Below are 19,480 nucleotides of genomic sequence, written 5' to 3'. Positions count from 1 at the left end.
GAATTGATTCAAGCAAAACAATATCATTTGGGATACATATTATTTATATGCTCATAATGGCCATTCTGTTTTATTATTTTTGTTTACATGCATTCCATATATTTTACTTTTGTTATTTTTGAAGTTGTCACTATGCGACAAAGTGTAACAAAGTATTTGGACTTTCTAAGAGATATTCATTTAGCTCAAGAGTTGCACTTGCTAGCTTGATTAATCTTATTTTTACCAGTCAGGTGTTAACATAAGCTGATATAACGGGAGCTGTTGTCCAACAACTGTGCACCACAAGGTAGACGCTAATCTTCCTCCTTGGAGGAATGACTATGAAGGAGGTCTAGGTCCTAACCCTGTAGTGGGAAGTGGGTGTCGTTTTATCATTATTCCATTCAATAACTCACTGGCAGTTTTGTTAAAGCTTAAATGAACAGATTTATTTTATTCACATTTGATCACATTAATTGATAAGAAAATCTGATAATTTACAGCGTTTTATTGATCTCCACAGAAGATAGATTAATAATGTCTTTGGATCAAGAGTTAATGAAAGTCATTCAGCAGAACAGTAAAACATTGTAGGGGACTTCAGCTGGCCAGTCTGTCACTAAGGTAGGCTGAGGTCTTGTCATCCTGGAGCAGAGTTTTGGTGACATCATAGAGGTTCTGCTGGTAAGCGAGTCGGTAACGACAGTACACGTCGTCACAGTAAGTCAGGAGTCGCTTTACATTTGGAGTGACACCACTGGGAGCTTCTCCAAGCCTGGAGAGAAATATTGAGTAAGACAATGTTTTTCAAAGAATTAGAAAATGTCAATCAGTTGGATCTTGACTCACATCTTGAAAATCTCCTCAAAAAGGCCAGGGGTTAAAGGTTGCAGATGTTTGAGTTCCTCCAGATAACCAAAATCTCCATTTATGATCACCTTTTGGTAAAGAATCTGTGCCCAGTCTGGACTGACACTGAAGGCTTCAGATAAAACAAGCACCTAAAAGACAATAAACATCTTGTCTGTATCATAATCATCATCAACATCATTTTCCTTACTTGGTAACATCGAGGCAACGACATCATTGCATCCAACATCTCTTCCGGGCGTAGGTTGATGACACGGAGCTCAGAGTCCTGATTCAGGAAGTGAAGCTGAAGGGTAACAAGTTTGGCCAGCTGCACACAACGAGTCGCCTGACGCACACAGGAATCCTGGTGAAACGCACACACTCAGATTAAAATCAGTTTTTTCCTTGGCAAAGCAAGAATACAAAAATCAGTGACATTGAAGAAGCTTTTGGCGGCATCCCCCAGCAGACCCAGAACTTTGTCCAGGGATTCCTTCAATTCCGGAGTCACCACTGCGCACAAAGATAACAACTTCAATTTAACCCCATTAGATGATATCTGACTTTTATTCTGTATATAAGGGAATAAGAGTACCCCATGTTTGAGAATCTATGAGCCTCAGCTGCGTCTTGGCTGCCATCTCATGGTTCTCGCCGATCTCCCTCCTCATGCTAAAACACAGTGCAACCATGTTATGTTTCTCACTATCTGCAGGTAGGCAACGCTTTAGGTAGTCGAGGAGAGCCGTCTTCAGGCTTGAACTCTGGGAGAAAAGAGGGAGAGTTTCAGTCGAGATCAGGCAATCGATAACAACATTCCCCTTTTAACACTGTAATGCAAGCACCTGTCCTCGGTCTGTATCAAACTTCTTTCTGAGCAGCAACTCGAAGGCGTGATTCTGAATTAGAAGGTCGAAGATGTATGTCATCTCATCATATCGCGCCACACCAGTGAGAAGACGCACCTGTAAAAAGGTTTTTATGGCGTAAAAAGTCGGTTCTATTCGCAAAATACAAACAATTTTTTTTCAAGTTGAGTGAGAAACGGATGACTTAAATTTTGATTGATTAATTACAGGCAGATTTTGTTGTATAAAAGGGTTTGAAAACGACTACAGTTTTAAATTGTTTGAAATTTATCTTGAACACTGCTGCCACCTGCGGTCTTATTTCGTGTGTAAGCCAATACTATTGGGGTTAGAAGTCACAATATAGGTGTTAAATCGTTTATAACGTTAATGTTTTTGGTAAATGTCAATGGTTGCATCAGGTGTAATTACAGGAGATAAGGCTGTGTGAGGATCCGAAGTGAGTCCGTGTTGGTTCCGTTTCAAGAGCACTCAAATGTTTTAGTTGGTTCAGGTGTCATCAGGATCACTCACCAGCAGGCTGTAGTGCTCGCCTGGTGCTAGGTACGTGTGGCTCAGGTGACGCGCAGCCTGCAGAACCCGAACAATTCCCTCCATGTTGCAGGTCAGACTGAAACAGTCGTGTGCGACGATCAACAACTCGACAACTGCAGAAGGAAGCAAGTCAAGCTTGTGTGCAGCTCTAGATTTCTGTGTGGGTTTTATTTGCGTCTTACTGCAGTTCAGGTCTCTCAGCGAAACACTGGTGATGTCCTCCATAAGCTGCACTCCAACAAGGTTTGGATCATCACACAATTTGATGAGTTGCATGAGGGAGTCCCGCCCCTCAGACGGCCGGAAAACATATTTTTTATCTTTCAAAAAGAGACATACATTACATAACAATAAGATTTAAAATGTATCGCTTCTGTTAATGTGTTGCACGTGGCTCTACCTGGCTGCAAGTCCTCGTCAACAGCAAGCAGTGCCTGTATGACTGCTGAGGACACCAGCTTAGCAACGGTATATGCAGAGAAACCCTGAGTCTTGATGAAGACCTGAGCTTTTCGAAACCTCTCAGGCTGATCTGACAGAAGCAGCTTCTCCAGAACTGTACGTGGCTCCTCCTGACAGATTTGAGTGAAGGGACATTGCAGCTCCTTTCACCCGCAGACACAGACACACATCATATGTGCAAAAGTTAGAGTTCAACTGAGGGGCCAAAGGGTCATTTTCAAAAAGGAGACTTTAGTCTGTCTTTAGCTGATCAAAGCTCATAATCATGGTTCTAATGTACAAGTAATTCTTATGTGAACTTTGTAGGAAGAATAGAAACAGGATAAACTTGCACATGCAATGCTTGTTGAACAAAGATAACCTAATTCCAGCTCAAATCAGGAATCTTGCAAGAAAAATATAACGTGTCATTGTCATTGTAGCTTATTCAGAACTTTTTACAAGGGAAACTGTACCCGGTGATGCTGCAACACAAACCAATATCCGTCACATTTCTCTGACTAAAGAGTATAACTAAATAAATGAATCAATTAACTTTAAAAGTTAAGGTTTGATATTGTAATTATTACTACTTTCAAAGGTGTCTTAAACATTATCTCATGAAAATTACCTTTGAAAGCTGATAAAGGCTAAGGACTTGTTTGCAGTAATTGTTGCCATGACGACACTGGTCCACAAGCTTCTGTAGCTGTATAGTGATGTCATCATCTGGGAGTGGGAGCATCACAAAGGAAGACAGGCTGCTGAAGGAAGGAGCTGCAGAAGAGGTAAACTCATGAGACCAAGACTGTGTCATGGACATGTGACACGATGTTATGTTTTTTCACTTACAGGTCACAATGCGCCTCATGACGGGTTCATCGGTCTGCTGATCACATGGTTCAGGTTTCACTTCCCCTGATGCTAGTCCCCGGCACTGCAGCACCACCCACATGTCCTCTTGGTGCAGGGAAAAGTACCGACACACACGGCTGGCTTCATGGATGCTTCCGTTGTCTAACAACTGCCCGACCTTGACCATGAGAACACTCCTTTCCTGCTGATTTAAATCAGAGTCTGGTGCTGAATGCTTGCCAGGAATTGGGAGTCCCTCTATGCTGAGCCATGAATCAGAGTTCATCTCAGATATATTCGAGAAAGATAACTTCTTCATGAGCATTTCATAAGTGTTCACATCTGGTAACACCATGTGCGAGTACAGGTTGAAAACACTCTCCTTCTCCATGGCAGCCTCAAGGATGTGTTGTCTGACACGATTGCTCCAAAGTTTTCTTTCCAACTTCTCCAGTTGTTCTAGCGGAACAGGGTTCTGCAGGGAGATCCAGTGAGCTGACAGCACTAGCAGCAAGCAGCGCTCCTGGACATCGAGCAGTTCTGTCTGCATCTCAGTGGTCTCTGTGCTGCTGCTTCCCTCACATCCAGGCTCAGTCTGGGACAAAAAGAAGTGAGCCGCGGATTCTGGATCAGTGGTGTCCGACTTGAGCTGATCATGGCACTTTTTCCAGAAGGTCACGCGTGTTTCCAACCTTCCCCACTGACGTTTACCCTTTTGAGCATTCACTTCCCGCAGCAGCTGCAAGAAACAGAAGATTCACTAAAGGTTAAATATTTAAATGTTATGTTATTTATTATGCTGAAAAACAGTAAAGGAGCTACATTTTCATTTAACAGTACAACATATACGATCAATTTTCAATGGGTTTAAATCCAATAATGTTTTTACAGTGTTCTATGTTCCACCGAGCACAAAGTTTTTGGAATTTATTTTTACAGAATTTTATTCACATGTAGCAACTGAATTGTGACGATAATTTAAGGCATAAAATGCCCCAAAACCTCATAAAAGAAAGAAAAAATTCTAACCCAACCTCTTATTTAGAGGTTTACATGATACAGGAAGTTTCAATTACTGTGCCATTATCTTTCTGCGAAATCTTGGCCTTATATAAACGGTTAAGACTGAAGAAATTTGGCCATTTTAACCCTTCTGTTATCTAAGGGTCAAGTCAACCCGGAGGCCTTCGGGTAACCTTGACCCTGAGATAACACAAAGGTTAATCAAAATTGAATTTAATGTAGCAAAAATATGTATCATGAAAAAACATGAAGATTATTTTCTTTTAGATTATGGAGGAGAAAACAACAATGAGGAAATGAATTAGAGTCATGATGTATGAGAAAGCCTACCTGATTAAGCAGCAATCTTTGGATGGAAAGTCCTGCCAGCAAAGCAACTTGTCTGGCCTGAGTAAAATGTCCTCGAGCCTGAAGAGCATCCACAGTAGCTTGGAACTCCTTCAACTGCACACACGGGGAAATGCTCTGCAGCAGCTTCGGAGACACAACCACATCAGTCCCTTGCAACACTTGGCTGAGCTGACTCAGTTTCTTAAACTCCGGACCTTAAAAACAAGCAAACACAAACATCTTACTTATAAAATGTTATCCATGGTGGTGATTTTTCTTGGCAGAAATCAGAAATGTTCATGGGTAAATATTTACCATTAGATTTGAGAAGCTTATTCACATCTGAGAGTAGCTGCAACAGCCAATGGAGGTCAAACTGTGAGGAGCAGCACTGCAGCATTGTGAAAAGCAGCACAGAGGCTTGGCTCTCAACCCACTGCAGGGGGAGTCCATAGAAGGGTGCTGGACTCCCATTTCTCAGCTGGAGCCGAAGATAAAAGAAGGAAGACGTTATTAAACATATTTCAGAAAACAGAAAAATGGTTAAACATTCTCGGGGAGGTTGAAAAGTAAAACAATTAATAAAATGAACTCTAATACAATTAAATAGAAGATTTTGAAAATAACACAATATATAAAGTTAGTCATTTTAAAAACGGCATCAACCTTCCCTGAAAGAACTCTCAGAAATTCAAATCTTGAAAATTTAACTCATCTGGCTTCGTTCAATGCAAGTAAAAACCAATTAGCTTTGAAAATGTATACTGGAAAAATATTGTTTTGATGCTTTTTCAACATATCGTGTATTAAACATCATAGAGCAAAACTGGGCAAAATTTAACCTAGGAGCCACATGCAGCCCTTTAAAGTGATTTATGCAAGATATTAATGAAAAGAAAACTGATAACAGATTTTTTTATTTTAATAACAGGCAAAGCCCTTTTGTCTTCTTTTGATTATCTATTTTCAATTAATCACAATGATGATAAAAACAACAATAATAATTTCATTCTTTCTTCACATAATATCGAATAAAATGTGCTGCTTTACTTCATAGCACAGTTACAATAAGATTGGATATAAATGGAATATGGTAGTGGTACTCACAGCAACGAGTGTCCTCTGAAAATCCAGTAGCTTCAATTTGGCCTCAGGGAAATTACGAAATTCGCAACACAACTCAAACATCCTCAAAACCAAAACAAGAGGACAGTCCTGCACAAACACAATATTAGGCAACATAAGTCACTGCACTTCCTGTCTAACTATTCGCATTGTTAAGCTATATCAGTCACTAGAATCATTCATAAAATCTTTTTTTTCCCCCAGAAACATTATAGTATCACTTTGGCATTATCTAAAAAATGACTAAGCAGTCTATGGGACAGATTTTTACCCTATAGAAGAGCTTAAATCCCCTGAGAAGAGGCCTGACCAGACCCCGCTCCAAGAGAGTTTTCCAAATACATGAAAGATCGTGCAGTGCCCAGGCGTGGTGCTGGGGGCCTTTAGGAAGATGGGAGGTGGCTTCCATAACTGAGACATCGTCAACGGACGTGAGAATCCACAGACACAGACAAGGCAACAGCTCTGCTCCCTGTCAATAACAGAAATTGTTAAAATTATTTTTTCTTCAAGTGTAACATCAGGTAGATTCTAATAAATACCTGACAGGCGGCTAGCACCGCCAATGTTGGGCACCGTTGCAGCAGTGCCTCGTGCAGCAGGTAGCTGCAGGGGGTCTCCTCCTGCTGACTTTGCAAGAGAACCTGGAAAAGCTCCCTGGGCCATTTCACTTTCTCCACAACTTCCTCCGTCATTAAGTTTTCCTGTTCCCTCTCTGCGCTTTGATTGAAGACTTGAAGCTCCTGGAAAGCCAGACTCAGATGTTCCTGGAGGGCGGGGCCAAACTGAGAGGCCAGCGTCCTCACCTGGGAAAAAAAAATGTTGCATCAGAGAGGCACAGACGAGATCCAAATGTCAATAGGTGAAGATGAACATTTCTATTCTCATGTTACCTGCTGAGGGGGGAAGTTGTGCAGTTGAACAAAAAGCAAGAAGTTGATAAAATGTCCGTCCATGGCAGTGTGGGAGGCGTAAACAGAGCTGAGCTTCAGAGAATGAATTTGACAGAATTGAACAGGTAACGCCCAATCCTGAGACGCCGCATACGACGACCTGATGCATGTATGAAAAAAACAAACATTTTTAGTGAAACATTTGAGTTTAATGACATCATTAGAACTCAAGACTTTACCTGCTGATGCCTTTCTGCTGTAAACTGTCCGTCACTGCAGTTTCAAGGTAGCCAATCAGCTCCTCTGCTACTGCAGGGTGCCCGTCAGCCAGCTTCACACCTTTAGACACTGAAGTAAAAAAGCAATAGTGATTAACATGGGGGCTGAGTATGACACTATGTGACAGTGGTGAGGCTATTTACAGAGTGTGTGCAGGTCGGCTGTTGTGCCCCGTGACTCCCAGTGCTGAAGGATCATGTTCAAAACTTTCACATCCACTCTGAGGTGGAGGCTGCTGACACCCAGCATCTCACAGAAGCAGACTGCAGCTGATGTAACGGAAGCCATATGGAAACACTGCAGGGCCAATTGATAAACCTTCTCAAAGACTTGCTCCAGCCTGAAACACAGACATATTTAATTAATATTTGATCAATAAAGACAGTTTTTCTATTGTAGAATGCTAAATATTTATTCATGGTTTGAAGTTAATTATTCAAATTTTTTTTTTATTATTTAACCTCTTTTGGACCTGTGCGTAGCTGTAACTTTATAAAGGGCAACCAGAGTGTTTCTTAAATTGATCTTGGTCTATTGCACACATCAGTATGTGTCAGTTTGTACAAACCTTCTTTTCTTTGAAATATATACATTAGAAAATGTGCTTAAGCCCTGTTCACTAAAAACTGTTTTTTATTATTAGTAGTATTTATTAAATCTTGTTTACCATAACCACACTCACTCTGCTATGATTGGTCAAGCATCGAGGTTTGTCAGAGCGTCAATCCCGGAAGTCTCCACCTCAAAGGACTCATTATATAAACAAAGCGGGGGTGATTACAGCAGGCTGGAGGAGGAGTGAAGCCATTATTACGTCATAATGGGCTCCCCTCTAGTAACCTCTCATTTGCCGAAATTTCAGACGGGAATAACTTTATAAAGGAATAACTTTAAAACATCATCATGATGAGGGACTTACTGCATCTTGGAGAGAAAGACTTCAACATTTGAAACATGTGAGTGAGTTATGGGAGAAGGAGTTTTAAATAAGTTGCCCTCTAATGTCTGTCCTATTTAGATTACTAAAACAACATCCGACAACAGACATGATCACTAACATGACTGCAAAAGCCCTATCTGCTGAAATAGCATCATCAAAACCAAGACCAGGTTTTTCTGAACATTATTTAAATATATTTTTTGTAAATATTCCAATAATAAATCAATAATTATGGACACAAAGTGTACAAATTTTAGACACACAAGAAAGAAAATGATGTAATAATGGATCAACTTACAACAGTTTGATGTCTGTGGCGTCACTGAGCTGCTGGACCAGGAAGGTAGCAAAAGCATATGAAGGTCTACCATGACGAAGGTAAAAGAGAACGTCAAGGTTTTCAATCAGCGCAAATCTGTTGACCAGGTGAGGGCTAGAGTAGTGCGGAAGCTCGGTAGTTTCTATGGAAACAGATTTGTTTTGTTTGACATTTGTTTAGAAGATTCATTGCGGTGACATTTTAGAAATTCATCTTTAAAATGAAATCATTATTTATTGATAAATTCTGGATACTTATTTTGTCGTTACTTTCATATAAGTAACATAGTAAATAACTAATAAGTAAACTAACTAAGTAAACTTGGTTTTGGTTTTTATTCAGTTGTTTATTAGCAATGAGCATACATAGCAAACAAATCAGATTTTTATATAGCCATACTGAAACTAGGAAATCATATATTTTCTTACCATCACAGAACCATACTATTAGAAAATGCTATTATCTATCTGGACTGGCGGCACATAACTGCTCGGGTATTACCTGTATAGTTTAGAGTGTTCGCTGACTGCCACCCAAGTAGTCTTGATGGGTCAAAGGGATGAAGAGACTGAAAAACATGTGAATGAATAAATCAAGTTGGTCTATTATGCCACAATCTTTTCCACTGTACTACAACAAAGTGTTACAATTTTAACGAGAAGAATAAATCACAGTCTTTTTGTCCGTTAAGTAAGAGGTGTCGAACCTGCAGAAGATGATAGACGGAGATGTCAGAAGACGGACCCCCCCGAGGTCCCGGGGAGAACAAAGCAGACCTCAATTTGGGATGAGTGGCCAGCGTCATCTTCAGAAGCTGGGGGTCCACCGTCCTCTCAGTTTTACCAGACTTTTGTTCTTGAACGACCACCTGAAAAACAAGAACAGAAAATATACATACCCAGTGCCTTCAAATTGTACATCTCTGTATTAGGGGGAAGGAGGATATTAGGCTTCCAGTGAGGTACTCTTAGTGCTTCTTGTAAGTCAGTTGCTACACAGCAATCATAATGTAATTACCACAGGGAACCTTTCTATATATCGACACAAAACCTGATGTTCTCAAAATATTTCCGTTGTACATAAGACTCAACTATCTAAAGCAAAAGGTCTTCCCAACTACTCCAAGTTGTGATTGGTCAGGAGAAAAAGGTAGATTCTACCTCCAAACCTCCATCCCGTTTCAAAACTACTGTATTTTAAAAGATTAACTTATGAATTAGTATTGGTCTCATTTCATCATTCATTAAAACTGGATAGTACAAGGAATCAAAATGTGATAAGATGAGCAAAAGCTACAGTTGTGTTGGGCTACAAATGAATGACACATTTATTTATATTTATTGATTATTTTACCTGGTCAATTCCTCCTGGTGCAAACATGATGGTGGCCAGAGCCAGAAGACTGTGACCCTCTAAGAGCAGACTGCTGAGGGACGACTGACCTGGGAGCAGAACCTGAGCACTGGTGAGACTTGCTTGGAACACCAGGCCTGGATCTGAAACCAGAAACCAAGAGCATTGTAGCATATTTCTTATCTTGAAAGCAGAAATTCACTACAGTAAATGTAACTACATGTGGATTTAATTAACTTAATAACATATCAATGCCTATTTTATTTGTAAGGTAATGGATATTTTGTTTTAAAATAACAACAAATAAATAAATAAGATAACAAATATAAATACTTCACTGTTATTGGCTCACCTGTCAGGTCTCGGCTGATTTCCTGAACATTGATGAGCATCTCAAACCAGGGGTGAGAACCAAGTACATTTGGACTAGTCAGTATGGGGCAGTTCCTAGGAGTCAACCTGCATTAAAACACATCATACTGTGACACGAGGCATCAACATAGATTACAGCTATATTGCACATTAATTCCTCAGTGTAGGAGTCACCTGTAGTGCTGCAGGTAGGAATAGACCAGGTACTGCAGGTCATGGTCCACACAGTAATTGATGACAAGACTGTGAAGGTCAAGTCCAAGTGGTGAACGTAGCTGAGGAACGAGTGGCGAGGATGACATCAAACCCTCACTCTTAGAGAGTCGCCAAAGCAACTGCTCCAGGTTTGAGAGCTCGTCAGGTACAAACACTCCACGCCTGCAAAGGAGCACAAAAACATGTAAGGTATTGAAATCTGAGATGCTGAGGAAATAAACATGAATACTGAACAGGTTGCCAGATAAATGTGACCTTAAATACATTTCTAATATTAACTAAAAAGTCATACAAGTCAAGTGATTTTGTTTCTACCAGTCTCGCATATTCATTAAAAAAAACTCTCAATAATAAATGGGATTAATTTCCTCACAGTTCATTTAAACAACAAGTATGTCATGTAACAAATATGTTTACTTAAAAAAAGAAGTTATACACTGCAACTTAAATGTTGGTGAGTAATTGATATAACCACAGTACCTGGCCAGCAGGTCGAGAATATTCTCCTTCATAGAGTAGCTGCACAATGTGTTGCTGTTGACCAGTTCAGGTGTCAACTCTGGCCATTGTGAGGCACAAGACACACCGGAGCTCTGGATCCAGTCTAATACTTTGTAGTGGTCATGGAGAGTGGTCAGGTACCGCCATAACACCGCAGCATCACATGACACCAATTCTAGAAACAGAACAAAAACAACAATTGAAAGGGAATATTTCTTTAACAGGAGCTCAGATTCTGGGTTTTTGGTTCTACCTGTGTGGCTCCGTCTCGATAGAAGGATTGCAGCTCTGCTGCTCTGGTCCCAGTTCTTTACCCAGTCCAGTCTCACCAGCTGCCAAAGGTCCTCCCTGTCCATTTTATAATGGTTCTGGATCAACAACTCTCCCAGTACCTCCTCAGCAGCTGCTACAACCAGATCCATTTTTGCAACAGACCTAAAACATGTTTTTTTCAAGGTTTTTGGTAACAAATAAAAAACAATATTTATTTTGTGTATTTATGTTATGTCTAGTGTATGTTTAGAGTGTTTTTACCTGCTAATGGAAACTTCTCTATGACGATGTGATGGTGGCAGTGATCTCAGTTTCTCCATCTCTCTGATGAAGTTGACACTTTGAGTCTCTTCTTCTAGCAAGAAACCTCTCTTCATCAGCTCTTCCACCTGAACAAACAACTGTCATTATTTTCTATCTCAATACACACAATCACAAAAAATATTTAAAATACTCTTTATATTTAAAAATGTATATAATTCTGGGACATTGTCACATAATGAATAACGCAATACATTTTGTTTTAATAATTTTTACTCAGAAAAGAAAGAATGTAAAAAAAAATGTTTGCATTTAGGCTGAAAAAGCACCCACAGAATAAAAGGTCAACTATAAACAACAGTTAAGAGAAAATAGAAAAATACTATATTATGAATAAAGGATGCAATTTTGCTGGAAGTGAAAAAAAATGGAACAAATTGATGGGATTGAAAAATTTAAAACACTTGGGAACAATGAATACGGAAAACTGCCTACAAACTGCTTATAAGAAAAAAAATAAGTTAATGTTACAAGCTAAAAAAAAAAAGGTATGCTCAGTCAATGCCCCTTTTCTTCAAATAGAATAGACCAAACTCACCACAAACTCTTGGAGCTGCCTGTCGTTGGTGTGCAAACATAATTTGTGCAGCTGCTTATTCACACTAAAACCCTGAAGGAACAGGTTGAACACTTCATTGTAGATGATTTCATTAATGTAGGTGAAGAAAAATAAAAAAAATAAATGAAAAATCTGTTTTACCATGTTGGTGAGGAGTGTGATGGCTGTTTGCAGCTCTTTTTTCTGTAGGCATTTGAAAACCTGATGAAGACCTTCTGTCCTTAGAGCTGACAGATGTTGCTCAGGCTTGCTCTGCCTCCTCAGGAGCGACTGAGCCCGAAGGATCTGATTGGTCAGAATTGACTGACGAACAATTACCTGCAAAAAAACAAACAAATATATTTTATTTGAATTGCTCAAATTTCAATTCATAAACTACTCAACCCCAATTAACCTTAAGAAGCTTTGAGTTGAATCTACATAACATGATTCAATATTTTATTAATTAAAGTGGACATTTTTGTTACCCGTTTATCTGCTATAGCCATAGTAATAAGCTCAGTGAGATTCTATTCCATTTTAAATTATATAATACAAATTAATGTAGAAAAATGGCCAAATGGGATGAAATGTTTTTTTTAGTTGTATGTTTTGCCCAGTACATTGCAGCAAAGTTGCAAAAGCCCTTTTCTATATTCCTGAAACATAGACAGTACAAACAGGATATACCCTTTACGATAAGTAGTACACGTAGTTGAAACAAACCACTATTAAATGTATCCCCATTGTTAATATATAAGACTACAATAACATTCAGAAAGAGAACATATTTATTCATTCTTAATATTCTATTCCTCAAGTTAGCTTAACTTTTATATGTGGAAAGAGAACACCTTAAATTATCAGTAGATTTTCTGGCTGTAAATAATCTGCGCATATTGATTTTCTCGATATCACAGGAGCTTGGCTGAGAACGTTACAGAAATCATTTAATCCCTAATAAGTTTCAGCATTAGCATAGGTGTTATGAGCATAGGTGGAATTTATTTTCATTTTACCTCAGTCGGTAAAAGCTCCCACTCGTCCCGTTTATGCCTCCCCTCTGGTTGAGTCTTGATGTGGCAAATGTCAGCCCCTGGTGTCCATGGGTATTTCCTCATGTACTTTCGAAGCTCAGTCACGTATCTGTTAAGAACTTTGACGCAGCTTTGCACAGAAGGATCCTCGTCTGCAAGCAAGCAAACAGTTAATTAAGTGCAAATCTTAATAATAATAATAATTTATTTATATAGCACTTTTAAACAGTAGTTACAAAGTGCTTTACATAAAAGTAAACAACTTCAGTTAAAAATGACACAAGACATTAAAAACAGAACGGTATTAAGACAAGATAAAAGAACATTGTCCCATTCAAAGAAAATATTTAAGAAAATGATTAAACACTGCAAATAAAGGAGAGTCAAAGCCCATTGATGAATCCAGTTTAAAAGGCGACATCACATAAAAGCAAGTCTGTAAAAGTGTCTTTTTAAAAGAGATTTAAAAGAAGGCACAAACTGAGCCAGTCTTCTGCTGCGTGTTGGTACTTACAGTGATTATCAGATAGAAGCGATCGGATTTGTGTATTGATGAAGTTAATTGTAATGTGAAGAAGTTGTTCTGAGAACTGGCGACTCTGAGCATCACTGTTCGAGTCTCTGACGGCTGAACACAAGAGATCCAATGCAGGCTGCAGCTCCTGGACAGCTGAGCAAATATAAACAAATACAGAGGAATTTAGAGAGATTTAGAGAGAACTTTTCAAATCTATTTAGCGAGACAATAACGTCATAAAATTATATTTTTAACACCTAAATTGACAAGTAAATATTTCAAGATAACATTTGATAAAAAGTTATTTTGGATTTTATAATCTTTTGTAAGATAAAAACAGGTTGAAGAATACAAACATAGGTAAAACAAATTGTTATGATGACGACGATGTTGAAAGGCAATATGCACGGATGCACAGTGGAAAAAGGAAGAGCTGATCATGTGGGATGTTTACCATCTTGCAAGTTCACAATCAAGGCCTCAGATTGATCAGCAATATTTATAGATGTCGGAGGTTTCAGTGAATTTTCTTTGCTCTTGAGATAAAAGTCCACAGTGTCCAATTGACGGTTCTTTAGACCCGCCTGCAGACATCAAACAAAAGTTGATTAAAACAGGCTAATCAAGCAAAAGGAATGGATTAAAAAGTTGTTGTTATACCTGCAGAGCATGGATCGGTATAGAGCAGCGCCCCCAGCTGTTCAGATGGCAAATCGCATCTACGGTTGCTGCACTGCCAAACAACATTAACCTGCTGAGTAAATCCTGCTGGGAGACGGAGAACAAGACCTGGAACAACCCGGAGTCTAAAAAGATAGAAGTGGAGAAAAGTTAAAAAAATATGAATGTCACTCAATATATTGAGTTTTTTTTTTTTCAAGTCTAAACAACACGTGTGTTCATTTACCACTAATTTTGAACCGGTTTTTAATATTCTAACGTTTCTGATTCTAATGTTCCTCAAATGATGGATCATGTTTTAACAATATTTAATTTTGATTTAAATTGTTGTTTTTGAATGAATGCTATAGTTAAACATAATGAGATCAATCTCATTCCTTTGTTTACTCACCAGTCAGCAGAAGCTGCTGATGTTTTTCCCCACAACACTGAACCGGCAGTGCTCCTCCTTTCACATGGTGGTAACTCAGAGCACCTGACTCAAATTCCCACAAAGCCAAAGTGGTGTGTTTGTTGCCCAGTGAGACAAAAGTCACCATTGCAGAGAAGTCGGTGACACTTAGAACAGAAGGTCTGGATGAGTCGCAGGAGGAGAAGGAAACAGTTGATCCACCTAAAGGGACTCTGCTGTGGACTGAAGAGGAACTATACATAGGCTCTGTGTGTGAGAGTTTGGAGAACCAGGAAGTTCTGACTGAGGGTTTGGAGATTTTTGACAGAGGCTGCTTGGAAGTTGAGAACATGGATGCCAGACGAGCCTCCCAGGAACTACAGGTCACAAAAAAGTCACAAAAAAACAAAAGATCACAAAATACTTTTAGATAAAATGTTCCTTAAATAATGTTCATGAGTTTTTAAAAACATTTTTTTTCCATTTGCCATCAGAAATTATGAAAATAAATCTCAATAATGGCAGATCAGGAAATCGGAAAGGTCAAAAATGTAATTTTTAATTGAATACAGATTTACCACCTACAGTTTTAAGTAAATATAAACAATATACACATAAGCACTAAAATCTAGTAGATGTCGTTGACTAGAGTTTTCAAATTTTCAGAGTGAAAGAGACATGAAGAAATTTGAAAAGTACATGGTTCTTAACAAATGTACCGGTCAGTGTTCAAGGAGAATCCAAGAGCAGAGAGACTGCAGTTAGAGCTGGAAACACTGTCTTCATCTCCTACAGTAATGGGTTGGACACACAGTTTCGTGGGAGAAGAAGCAGCCAGGATATTATCTGGATAACGTCTGCAGGACAGAAGAAAATGAGATGAAAACTAGATTTAATTATGAATCTTACGAATAATATATTTCTTTAATTACCTAAAATGCTCATTAAGATCAATTGCAATTGCATCATGTGTTTCGGTGACAGCAACAAGGGTATTGAGATCAGTTGACACTTTAAGCAGGCAAAAGGAGGATGAGGAAAAAGGGGAAGATGAATCACAGGTCGAAAAGGGATAATCATCATCTTGTTCAGATTTGATTGAAGAATTTAGATCAATGAATGCTAACAAAAGTCCATCAGAGATGTTGAAGACAGCTGGGATACAAATTAAGAAAAAAGGTTAAGAAAAGTATGATTTAAGTGTCTACCTAGTATATAACTTTATAACACTTTGTAAATCACTCACTTAGTTACCCAAGAACTGGCTCAAAATATTTGACATTCTGCGATAACAAACTCTTAATGACTAAACATTCTAAATATTTATGAATAATGTCGAGTGAGAAATATTTTTTTTAAGGATACAGATGAGTCCAGATCTGCTGAGGACAAACAGTGTGTCCTTGTTGATGCAGTGATGGACATAAACAGTTTCTGGTCTCAGGTGAATTCTGCAGCAAGTCAAAATCTTCATCTGATTCTGCAAGTCCAGCTGAATCAGCCAAGTGGAGTTCACCAGAACAAAGCATTGTCCAGAGATCGACTGCAGCAACAGTAATGTTTCTAGCGCACACACGCCTGTAGAAAGAAAAAAATAAATAAAAAGGGAACATATAACGATCAATGCATTACAATGCATTACATAGACAATCCCAGCATTGTGAAAGATGTGGCTCCATACTCACTCTGGTCCTGATCGTTAATCCTCTGCAGGAAGTACTCTGAACTGCACTCATGTACGGATTGAAAAGACACATCGGGTGCTAGTAGAACTTGAACAAGCTTTAAATTGCTCTGGGATCCAACTGCCAGAAGTCGACAACTTCCGAAGTCCCTATTTTGAGTGCCCTCATCCTTGTCCACTAGCCATGTGAAACTGTTAGGACAAAAACAGTTTGTTTTCTGTTGTTTAACAAATGTGATACCCGCCCCACCCAACAAGTTATTAATGATGTAAGTAAGTAAGTATTTTTTATTTGTATAGCGCTTTTCCAGGCCAGGGTTACAAAGCGCTTAAACAATCAAAACAATATTCAATAAAGTATATATTTTAAAGATCAAGATAAAAAACTGATAAAACAACAGGAGTTCCAGAAAATCAAGGAAAAGCCTGAACAAATAAAAACGTCTTAAGATGTTTCTTAAAGCAGTCAGTAGATGTATTCCAGATAAACATGTAAAGCACAGCATAAAAAGAAAACAACGTTTCACTCACTCCGAGAATAATCCTTCAGCTGTGGCCGGTAACGTCTCACTGTTTTTCGGATCCCAGACAGCAAGTCTACCGCCACAATCCAGAGAACAGAGCAAGGAACCTCGAGGGGACAGCTGAGCTTTCTGGAGGTCCGCTATTAGACCCGAATGTCGGTTCTCTGGTGCCAAAGCAACTTGAACGGACTGGTCCTGGAGTGTCTGGACTGAATCCGACATCTTCAGCGTCAACACCAACTCGGTCACGTGATACCATTTCCGTTGTCAGCTGACGCGTCTGACCAATGAAACGTAGGAGAATTACGTGTAATCGAACATCGATGCATATTATTAGTTACATTTAAAAAACTGTTTTTTAAAGGTGCATTTTCTTTTTATCTGTAAATATTCAATAAAATAAGCAAATACGTTGGGATATCTGCTAGCATACTCACTTATTATTGAAGAAATAAGAAATTATTGAGAAAGTGTGAAATACACAACAATGAATACAAAATGAACGAAATATAACTATATTAGAACAAAAAAAAACATTACCTTTTAGCAGTACTGCTATTATAGCTCAGCCAATGGTATTTTATTTTAACTGGGAGACCAGCTCATCGATTGCTTTTGTCTGGCGTCGTCCTACAGGAAGTAGAAACCAATGTCGCTTCCTCCTTATCAGGCTGTGACAGTTTGACTTGTTTTCAAGTGACATCGATATTCATTGACAACTGTCAGACCATAGCAACCGATAGCTACGCGTGTTACCTCCTATATCCATTGGATAATAACAATTTCGCCTTCTGGACTTTGCATGCGTCTGTGACTCCGTGTTTCGTGTTTGTAAATCCTGCTGTAAACTTGTCTTCTGGTGAGAAATGCTCTGAGCAGCTGCAGGATGGAGGAAAAGGCTTTAGAAGTATATGGTGAGTAATCGGGATGAACGTAATGTTATTCTAAAGTATTCATTTGCTAATTTATTTAGCGATTGTTGTTCTTGCTGTTTTGATCACAGGTTAAGCCGATGTAACGGTTTTATAAAACCACTTTGTTAAGTTTAAGTTAGCCAAAAATAAAATCAAAAGGGGGAAAAAGGGAAGAAAAAAAAATCACAACAAACAAACAAACCACCATCTGAAAAAACGGAAGAAAAATGATCCTTTAGTTCTGGATTTTAATATTTTTTGTTTCAGATGTTATCCGATCTATCCGTGATCCGGAAAAGCCAAACACATTAGAAGAACTGGAAGTAGTGACAGAAAAAAGTGTGGAAGTCCAGGAGCTTGGAGAAGAAGAGTTCCTTATCATCATCAAATTCTCACCCACTGTTCCACACTGCTCTCTAGCGACACTAATAGGTAACGCTCATGCAAATACAGACAAATGGACACACCTTTTAAACGGATTATTGAACGATTATTTGAAATTGAACAATCCCCTTATCTTTTCAGGCTTGTGTATACAGGTGAAACTTCAAAGAACTCTTCCTTTCAAACACAAGGTCGGTATATACAGTATGTTCATTATTTTAAAAAAAAAGTGTTGTTTTGTGCTCACAGCGATAAGACTTTTTTTTTTTTACAGTGCATTCAAATGTTTAAGTAGATGATAAGTAGTTTACAATATAAGTATTGAACAAAGCTAAATAGTTTTGTTTTCACACTTTTTTACTCATATGTCCGTAAAGTTGTTTGATTCTGTTATTTTTTTTATTCCTTCAGCTGGAAATTTACATTTCAGAAGGCACACACTCGACAGAAGAAGACAGTGAGTTTATTCATTCATAGTTGGGATGCCTTTAGTGATAATCTACAATTGAAAAAAGTAATGAAAATAAGGAAATGCATTGAATGAAAGGTTGTGTCAAAAATGTTGTCCTGTACTGTGCATGGGTGTAATCCAGATCTTCTTGCGTCAACAAATTCAGTCAAATACATTATTGGTTTTAATCAATGAAGACCTTTTTTTGTGTTTTTCAGTTAACAAACAGATAAACGATAAGGAACGAGTAGCAGCAGCGATGGAGAACCCAAATCTGAGAGAAATTGTTGAGCAGTGTGTAATTGAACCAGATTACTGATATGAATGTATGTGTGGTCTTTACGTGTAATTGTGTGTTTTGGAATAAAAACAATTGTAAAAAAAAAAAAAAAATCTATAGAGCAACAAACAGGATTGGATTTAGCCCTAATTTAAAGTTATGCTTTGTAATGCTAAAACATTGTAGTAAAGAAACAGAATGTCTATATATTTTAAATCAAGATCTCCTCTATCTAATTCAAATCTGCCATTGGTTTTCATTTTTTAATAAATGAGAACATGTCAATATATATTGTTACTTGAATGTTGAATAAACATTTCTTAAATGAAGAATGCTTTTTTTTTTGCAGTGCCAAATAAACCACATGCTACAGAGCACCTAGGCCCTAGGGTGCTCTGTAGGGTTGGGGACATAAGAGGGGGAATGTACATCTATCTTGAGATCCTAATATCATGGTATACCTACAGATGGAATTCGATTTATGTGTACACATGAAATAGACGATGATCTTCAGCATGGCGGTGAATGGAGAGATAGATCAAATTTTTACTCTGAGCTTGGAAAAAATACATTGATTTAATTTAAGTTTACAGGATTCGAA

The 19,480-nt window shown here is 38.4% G+C and overlaps 2 protein-coding genes across 2 annotated transcripts; one reads left to right on the top strand and one right to left on the bottom strand.

The window, feature by feature from the left end:
• Positions 1 to 472: 472 nt before the first annotated feature.
• On the bottom strand, positions 473 to 17,099 carry spg11 (SPG11 vesicle trafficking associated, spatacsin). Its single transcript, XM_087796574.1, has 40 exons — positions 16,858 to 17,099; positions 16,328 to 16,518; positions 16,008 to 16,220; positions 15,575 to 15,797; positions 15,362 to 15,499; positions 14,643 to 15,019; positions 14,231 to 14,376; positions 14,025 to 14,154; positions 13,568 to 13,723; positions 13,036 to 13,205; positions 12,179 to 12,355; positions 12,017 to 12,088; positions 11,419 to 11,546; positions 11,138 to 11,319; positions 10,864 to 11,059; positions 10,342 to 10,545; positions 10,148 to 10,254; positions 9,796 to 9,938; positions 9,149 to 9,310; positions 8,944 to 9,010; positions 8,422 to 8,584; positions 7,327 to 7,523; positions 7,144 to 7,252; positions 6,905 to 7,064; positions 6,554 to 6,817; positions 6,283 to 6,483; positions 5,994 to 6,101; positions 5,202 to 5,367; positions 4,887 to 5,101; positions 3,531 to 4,272; positions 3,310 to 3,455; positions 2,638 to 2,842; positions 2,420 to 2,557; positions 2,217 to 2,350; positions 1,680 to 1,799; positions 1,430 to 1,598; positions 1,271 to 1,347; positions 1,043 to 1,198; positions 832 to 983; positions 473 to 757 (listed from the first exon to the last, which is right to left on the bottom strand). The coding sequence occupies exons 1-40, from the start codon at positions 17,070 to 17,072 to the stop codon at positions 583 to 585; spliced, it is 7,194 nt and encodes a 2,397-aa protein (XP_087652700.1). The 5' UTR covers positions 17,073 to 17,099; the 3' UTR covers positions 473 to 582.
• A 426-nt stretch (positions 17,100 to 17,525) lies between these two features.
• ciao2a (cytosolic iron-sulfur assembly component 2A) lies at positions 17,526 to 19,211 on the top strand. Its single transcript, XM_087796572.1, has 5 exons — positions 17,526 to 17,764; positions 18,032 to 18,196; positions 18,290 to 18,339; positions 18,560 to 18,605; positions 18,818 to 19,211. Exons 1-5 carry the CDS (start codon positions 17,737 to 17,739, stop codon positions 18,916 to 18,918), a joined length of 390 nt encoding a protein of 129 aa, XP_087652698.1. The 5' UTR covers positions 17,526 to 17,736; the 3' UTR covers positions 18,919 to 19,211.
• The last annotated feature ends 269 nt before the right edge of the window (positions 19,212 to 19,480 follow it).

The sequence above is a fragment of the Callionymus lyra genome, chromosome 8, assembly GCF_982586985.1.
Source record: "Callionymus lyra chromosome 8, fCalLyr1.hap1.1, whole genome shotgun sequence".
Lineage (NCBI taxonomy): Eukaryota > Metazoa > Chordata > Actinopteri > Syngnathiformes > Callionymidae > Callionymus > Callionymus lyra.
The sequence above is the reverse complement of the archived record's forward strand: the minus strand, read 5'-3'. Positions and strand labels throughout refer to the sequence as shown.

Excerpts from the sequence above, each read along its gene's own strand:
- spg11 (XM_087796574.1), bottom strand. The coding sequence starts at position 17,072 with ATGTCGGATTCAGTCCAGACACTCCAGGACCAGTCCGTTCAAGTTGCT. Across the intron at positions 13,724-14,024 it reads GATTGTGAACTTGCAAGATG|CTGTCCAGGAGCTGCAGCCT; the intron begins GTAAACATCCCA and ends ATATTTGCTCAG. Across the intron at positions 2,558-2,637 it reads TGACGAGGACTTGCAGCCAG|ATAAAAAATATGTTTTCCGG; the intron begins GTAGAGCCACGT and ends TCTTTTTGAAAG.
- ciao2a (XM_087796572.1), top strand. The coding sequence starts at position 17,737 with ATGGAGGAAAAGGCTTTAGAAGTATATG. Across the intron at positions 17,765-18,031 it reads AAAGGCTTTAGAAGTATATG|ATGTTATCCGATCTATCCGT; the intron begins GTGAGTAATCGG and ends TTTTTGTTTCAG. Across the intron at positions 18,606-18,817 it reads ACACTCGACAGAAGAAGACA|TTAACAAACAGATAAACGAT; the intron begins GTGAGTTTATTC and ends TGTGTTTTTCAG.